General features: G+C 39.0%; 1 protein-coding gene across 1 annotated transcript; it reads right to left on the bottom strand.

Moving 5' to 3' along the window:
- Positions 1 to 213: 213 nt before the first annotated feature.
- LOC140860484 (uncharacterized) lies at positions 214 to 2313 on the bottom strand. The gene is made up of 3 exons (XM_073263495.1): positions 1396 to 2313; positions 1240 to 1305; positions 214 to 879 (listed from the first exon to the last, which is right to left on the bottom strand). The coding sequence occupies exons 1-3, from the start codon at positions 2311 to 2313 to the stop codon at positions 214 to 216; spliced, it is 1650 nt and encodes a 549-aa protein (XP_073119596.1).
- Positions 2314 to 7849: the final 5536 nt, after the last annotated feature.

Here is a 7849-nt window from a genome sequence, read left to right as displayed (position 1 = left end):
GGGCCAGGAGTATCTATTTCTTAACCACCCTAGACTAGGTGGGGATTTAATATTTTAACCACATAAAATATCATAAGTGGGAGAAATACAGTTTAACCACATGAATTCACTATTGGTGGGGACATAACAGTTTAACCACATATAATACCTTTGGTGGGCGTTCACAGTTTATACTCGTGTGGGTTAGGAGTTCTTTTTTTTTTTTTATTTATTTTATGCATAGTAACGCTTCAAGAATTTCCCGTTTATGGGACCAATCCTTAAGCCATCTTCGGCCACCAGTTTGTATGCGCCATTAGTATAAACCTCTTTGACAACATATGGGCCATCCCATTTTGATGTGAACTTGTTTTCAGTTCGATGAGTTGTGATGATGGGCCTTCTCACTGCGAGTACTAAATCACCGACTTCAAATGAGCGTGACCGCACTTTTTTGTTGAAAGCTCTAGAGAGACGAGCTTGGTAACACTCAAGTCTTTGTTGCGCTTCCAGTCTTTTCTCATCGAGAGCTTCTAACTCCTCGAGGCGCAAATGTGCATTTTCTTCTTCTGTCAAGCCTTCTTGTATGGCTATCCTTAGTGATGGAATTTGTTGCTCGAGTGGCACGACGGCTTCCACACCATACACCAATGCATAAGGAGTTGCTTGAGTAGGCGTTCTGTAAGTTGTTCCATATGCCCATAGAGCCTCTCCAATCCTTTCATGCCAGTCTTTCTTTGATTTTGCAATTATTTTTTTCAAGAGATTACACAAGATTTTGTTGAAAGCTTCGGCCAAACCATTAGCAGCAGCATAGTACATAGAAGACTTCCTTTGCTTGAAACCGAACTTTTTCGCAGAGCTTATCAATAAAAGTGTTGCAAAAAGGTTTCCCATTATCTGTGATCATGTACCGAGGAATTCCATATCGGTATATAATGTGGGTGCTAATAAAATCAGCAACATTTTCCTTCTTCACTTCTTTGAGAGGTACTGCTTCAGCCCATTTAGAAAAATAGTTTGTTGCAGCCAAGATATACAAATGCCCACTTTAAGATTTAGTCAGCGGTCCAACTACGTCTAAACCCCATGCGTCCAATGGCCAAGAGGCTACTGTAGGGTGCAACACTTCAGGCGGTTGGTGAATGAAATTTGAATGGTACTGGCAAGCTTGACACCTTTGTGCATAATCCATGCAATCTTTCACCATTGTTGGCCAGTAATAACCCATTCTTTTTATTCAAAAATGTAGCTTTGGACCTGATTGATGGGCTCCGCAAATTTCAGAATGAGCTTCTTCCATTGCTCGGCTGGTTTCTTCATCTCCTAAACACCGTAAAAGACTCCATCAAATGAGCGCCTATATAAGGTATCCTTGTAGTAGATGAAGCGCGCTGCGCGTCTTCTAATGTCTACCCTTTGACGCGGATCATTTGGCAATTTTTCATACTTCAAGTAATCGACAAATGCTTGACGCCAATCTTCTTTCTCAATTTCGAATACTTCGACAGTGTAGTTATCATCTTCTTTTTCTTCATCACTCTCATCCTCAAAAAGTGGCGGTACTACCCAATTTTTATATATTGGCACACGAGCTTCATTGTTTGGCATGGAAATTGTAGAAGCAAGCTTGGCCAGTGCATCAGCTTGTTTATTGTCTTTTCTCGGCACATGCTCAATCTCCACATCACCGAGCCACCCCATAAGCTTCCTAGCATAATTATGATATGGGAGTAATTCAGGCTTTCTGACTTCATATGATCCGAGTAACTGATTAATCACCAGAGCCGAATCCCCATATACTTGAAGATGCAATTGCTTTATATCGACCGCCATTTTTAGTCCAAGGATTAGAGCTTGATATTCAGCAACATTATTGGAGCAATTTTGAGTCAATGTGAATGAGTATGGCAACACTTCCCCGTCAGATGTCACAAATATAACTCCAGCACCGGCTCCTTCCTTATTCGAAGCTCCATCGAAATACATTTTCCATGGGGGTTTAACTTCAATTACAAGAACATCTTCATCCGAAAATTCATTAGATAGCTCCCAATCGGCAGGGATTGGGTGGTCAGCTAAAAAGTCAGCTAATGCTTGCCCTTTGACAGCCTTCTGAGGAACATATATAATTTCAAATTGCTGCAATTGGAGATACCATCTTGCAAGTCTATCAGAAAGAACCGGTCTTGACATCACATATTTTAGCGGGTTTGCTTTTGAGACAAGCCGGACAGTGTGGGCTTGAAAGTAGTGCTTTAGCTTTTGAATGACAAATATGAGGGCTAGGCATAACTTCTCTATTGGTGAGTAGTTCAATTCATTTGGCGTCATCATTCTACTCAAATAGTATAGTGCAGTTTCCTTCCCATCATCATTATCTTGAGCTAATAAAGCTCCGACGGAACGCTCTTGAGCAGTGATATAGAGGGTTCATGGGCGTTCAGGCACCGGGGCTGCCAACACGGGAGGCTTCATCAAATAATCCTTAATGCTCTTGAAAGCATTCTCGCAAGATTCGTCCCACTTAAATGGAACTTCTTTTTTTATGAGGCGGCTAAATGGTTGACAACGCCCAACCAAATTTGAGATGAACCTCCTGATATATGCCAATTTTCCTTGCAAACTTTTCAGCTCATGGATATTTCGAGGTCCGGGCATTTTTAAGATTGCATCAATTTTGGCTTGCTCAATTTCAATCCCTCGATGCCGGAAAATAAATCCAAGGAATTTTCCTGATGTGACACCGAATGCGCATTTCAAAGGATTCATCTTGAGTTGGTACTTTCTTACGCGCTCAAAAATTCTTCTTAAATCTTCCAAGTGGTTATTTCTCTGTTTGGATTTAACAACCACATCATCAACATAGCATTCGACATTTTTGTGTAACATGTCGTCAAAAATGTTCTGCATTGCCCTTTGATAAGTGGCACCAGCATTCTTTAATCCAAATGGCATTACTTTGTAGCAATATATACCCTTTGGAGTGTGAAATGCGAATTTGATTATATCCAGAAGATCCATCCATGAAAGACAATGCTTCGTGACCCATAGTTGCATCAATCATGAGTTCAGTGATAGGTAACGGAAAGTCATCTTTTGGGCATGCATTATTCAGATCTCGAAAGTCAACACAAACCCAAATTTGTCCATTCTTTTTCTTTACAGGAACTATGCTGGATATCCATGTAGGATACTTGACTTCACGGATGATTCCAACCTCAATGAGTTTGTTAATCTCAGTTTCGATTGGAGGGATTAACTCAGGGCGGAACCTTCGTTGAGCTTGCTTGATAGGTCGAGATCCCTTTTTAACAGCTAAGTGATGAACAACCACTTTCGGATCCAGCCCAGAAATTTCTTTGTAGGACCATGCAAATATATCTCTAAACTTATGCAGTAGCTCGATATATGCTTCCTCTTCATTGATGGACAATAGGGCGCTGAGGTAGATTGGTCTCGGTTTATCATCGTCGCCTAGATTAATCTCTTTTAGTTCATCAACAGTGGCTTTTACCCCTTCTTCAAGTTCAAGGGGAGCAATTTCAGCATCTTCCTCTAATGAATTTTCTTCTTCATTTGAAGTGATGTGACAAGAAGCAACACTTTCTGTATCATCCTCATCCTTTTGAGTTTGAGTGTAAATCACTGTTTGCATCTTAGCCTTCAGGATCTTATCGCATGATATAATCAATGTGGTGCATCGCTTCATGCGGGATGGAATCAAACTTCGCAATATTTTTGGGGTTTGCTGATTATGAGCCTCACGCAAATGCTTGGAAAAGTTCAATTTTTGTTGATTCCTTTGCCTTTTACGTTGGCCCAGCCTATCAAAGACAGACACTCGTTGATCCTTTTTATTTTGTTTGTCAACAACGGTGTTTGACGAGTACTCATCTTCAGCAATATAGTTGAGGCTGACTCTTTTGATGGCAATGCGGATGGGACTTTTTGGAATGAACCCAAGGCCTGGTCGAGTTTTTTGAACAGTACGCGCATTTTCTTCAAGAGCCGCTTGTTTGTTAGAAACTCCTGAGGGGAGTTTACTCAAGGTAAGGTTTTCACTTGGGTTGTATCCGGCTTTAACGAGTAGTTTATAAGCTTTGGATCAAAGCCCTTCGCATTCTGTAGTTCTGAGTACTCCCCATGTTCTACCTCGGCCCCTACGGACAAATCCGACGATAGATGGTCGTTTTTCATCAAGTTTTGTTAAAGGAAGTACCATCTTTTTCAAAGGATTTTCTTCTTGGACAGGCAATTTACCTTTTGATTGGTCTTTATGAACTTTCAAGGCTTCTTTAATCTTACTTTTTTCATCATCCTATCCTTCGGGTTCCCGATGAGGTGAACATTCTTCGATTCTTGATGTCTTCTCATTCTCAAAATAGTACTTGGCATCGGCAAAGTGTGATTCGACCTCGGTAAATGGTTTATCATCTCCAAGTACTTTTCTTACCACCCCATCTTGACAGTATTTAAAACATTGATGCCATGTAGAAGGAACTACCCCATTTTCGTGAAGCCATGGTCGACCAAGCAACATGTTGTATGATGTCCTGGAGTCTATGACATGGAAGAATGCACTTGAGGTCATGTCATCCATTATTAGTTCTAATCTTATGGCCCCGAGAGCCCTTTGTCCTCCTTGATTGAATCATTGGATCATCAAGCGACTATTTGCGAGTTCTTCTGTGGCAATATTCAACTCCTTCATCGTGCGCAAAGGCATAATATTAACTGCAGAGCCTCCATCAATTAATATCCTATTCACCTTTCGCTCGCGACTATATCCCGTGACAAATAAAGGCCGATTGTGAAAGTCAGAACCAAATGGTAGATCTTCGTCAGTGAATGCTAAGGTCGCTACACAATCTTTCTTATTTTCGGACTGATCGATCTGGTTGAAGAGACTTCCTTGTAAACCTGTTACGTAGCATGATGCACCATCATTGTTATGTATTTCGATTTGATTGACATTCACATTATCCTCTTCAAGTGATATTTTTCCTTGGCGAGCCAACTGCATGATTTTATCCTTGAATATGAAGCAATCATGAATAGGATGCCCGATCAACCGGTGATATTTGCAATATTTTGGGTCATCCACTCGTGTAGCTTCTTCAGGTCGCTTCAGTTCTGGTAATTCAATCAAATTTGCTTTGACCAAATCATCAAATATCCCCGATACATCAGAGTCGAGAAAAGGGTACTGTTTTGATTGCATTTCCTTTAAACTCAACTTTTTTTGCCCTCTTTCCTGATATATCTCTTTCTTTCCATTGCTTTTATCATTTATATTTCCCTTGACTTTGACAAGTGTGGCATTAACTGTCATCGATTCTTTGGTCGGGGTCTTTGTGAAAGGCTTGCCTCCTTTCTTGAAGCCTTCCTTTTCTTTTGCTTTATGAGATTCATGAGCTGGATGTCCCTCTGCTCCACTTGCAGCCATACTTAATTCCATGTCATGAGCTCGAGTAGCTAGATCCTCGAATGTCTTTGGCTGAATTCCTTGAAGGATGTATCGAAGCCCCCAATGCATACCTTGGATGCACATCTCAATGGCAGAAGATTCCGACAATCGATCTTTGCAGTTAAGACTCAAATTTCTCCAACGATTGATATAGTCAATGACAGGCTCTTCTTTCCACTGTCGTGAGTTTGTCAGCTCGATCATGCTAACTATTCGTCGAGTACTATAGAAGCGATTGAGAAATTCTTGTTCTACCTGATTCCAACTATTAATCGAGCATGGCTCCAGATCAGTATACCAGTCAAACGCATTTCCTTTTAGTGAGAGAACAAATTGTTTGACCAGATAATCTCCGTATGTTCCAGCATTGTTACATGTCTCGATGAAATGAGCCACGTGTTGTTTTGGATTTCCCTTGCCATCGAACTGTTGAAACTTTGGAGGCTGGTAACCAGGGGGCATCCTCAAGTCATCGATCTTTTGCGAGTAAGGCTTGGCATATGTGAGAGATGACTTGGAGCTTCCGTCAAGTTTTTCTTTGATAGTACCCATGATGAAGTCTTTTAATTGGTCTACAGGAACTGACCCATCAGGTGAAAAATTTAAATCTTTAGTATGTTCCTTTCCTTTTTTCTTCAACGATGATTCAGTTTCATCGTTAGTTTCACCTTGTTTGTCCATGTGACTTGCATCAGTATGGTCTATCTTTTCCATCAACTTCATGATTTGGGAGTTTTGATCTTGAACATGTCTCGAGAGTCCCTCAATTGCCTTCGTCAGATTTGCTATTTGATCTTCTAAAGTTGAGGCATTTGTCACCATTACTGGTGCTATGTGCGAGTTTTGATGGGTTTCTAAGAAACGAGCTTGCTCAGAAGATTTCTTCGACATACTTCTTGTGACGACTCCAAGACTTTCAGTTGAGATCTTGTTATTGGTGGACATGATTACTTAGAACTTTTGGCGAAGAGAAAAGATGAAGGGTAGAGATGGTCCCACTGGGCGTTCCAAAATTTGTAGCGCAAATTTTTTTATTTCTTAAAATTAAGAAATAGAAAATTGATACAAAGTGATTTAAATAAAGATTAGTGAATACAATCTCTAGATAATCCCTTGATTTTTCTCTTCAATGACAATTTCTTGTGAAATGTGAATTTCTTGAGTGTTTGATCTTCTTGGAAGATGATTTGATATCTTGATAACGTTAATTCGATGGGTTCACACCTTGTTATCGAATTAACCTTCAAAATTTGGGAAGAACGCGATGAATGCCTTGAATCACGCCTTGAATTTTGTTGATCTTGAATTTGATGAAGAACGAAATATTCTTGGATTTGAATGAATTTAAATGTGTTTGAAGAATAACGCAATTAATTCTTTGAATCACGCCTTGATCTTCTTGAATTTAATGAATTTGATGAAGAACGCCTTGAATTTCGCCTTGATCTTCGTTGATTTCCTTGAACTTCTTGAAGATGACTTGAGAGAAAAATATTGAATTATTCTACTCCTTTTTTTCAGTCTTCTGTGTTGTGTGTTTTTCTTCTTGGTCATCTGCCTTCTATTTATAGGTGAAGGATGCAGAATGTTTCCATTTCCATTTGGTGAGGTGTCGCAATTTGATTGGCTCCTCATGATTCATTTGGTGATTATTTTCTATTAATCACAATATTTGATTTTAAATACTAAAAATATTAGTATTTTCTTTCATTTGATTCAAGATTTGATTTGAAATACTAAAAATATTAGTATTTCATTCCATTTTTGTAAGATGCAATCTTGATTTGATCACAAAATATATTAAAATATCAATTTAATTAACTATTTATTTTTTTTTGTAGGAATTTAATTTTCTATAAATAAATAGTCAATTATTTTTTTTATTGATATTTAATATATATACTTCTTTTGGCATTTTCCATAAATTTAAGCTAGACAAATTTAATTGTCTACAGTGTTAACCACTAAACTCTTCTTTCTCTTGGATCTCCGAGAGTCAACCAACAAATATATGGTTGTGCGAAAACAGGTCAACTAGGAGATTGAACTTGCATCAGTTGGCTTTACTGGTTGTGTGTGTGTGTTCAGTAGAAAGTAATCAACACAACAATTTGTTTTTGGATGTTCGGAGACTCAACTGCTCCTACGTTACCCATTATTCTATTTTCAGAAGGTACTACTAGAAAACTTTGACACAACGGCCCACCTCAGCCAATATGACTTAATTGCCTACTATTGAGACTCCTAGTTATTATACTGGTTTCAGCCCTTAACTGAAATCAGGTTACAGAGGTTTGCAGTACCTCAACTGTTACAAATACAACATTTGTTGCTAAACACTAGACACAAAATGATCCTAAGAGATCTGATATACTTGATGCGTGTGCTGGTATTCTTCGG

The sequence above is a fragment of the Henckelia pumila genome, chromosome 4 (assembly GCF_033568475.1).
Source record: "Henckelia pumila isolate YLH828 chromosome 4, ASM3356847v2, whole genome shotgun sequence".
NCBI classification, from domain to species: Eukaryota; Viridiplantae; Streptophyta; class Magnoliopsida; order Lamiales; family Gesneriaceae; genus Henckelia; species Henckelia pumila.
This window is presented reverse-complemented; position numbering and strand designations above follow the sequence as displayed.

Coding starts and splice junctions, on each gene's coding strand:
- LOC140860484 (XM_073263495.1), bottom strand. CDS start 2,313: ATGACGCCAAATGAATTGAACTACTCACCAATAGAGAAGTTATGCCTA. Junction 1,306..1,395: donor CAAATGATCCGCGTCAAAGG/GTAGACATTAGA, acceptor TACGGTGTTTAG/GAGATGAAGAAACCAGCCGA. Junction 880..1,239: donor TTGCGGAGCCCATCAATCAG/GTCCAAAGCTAC, acceptor ACATGATCACAG/ATAATGGGAAACCTTTTTGC.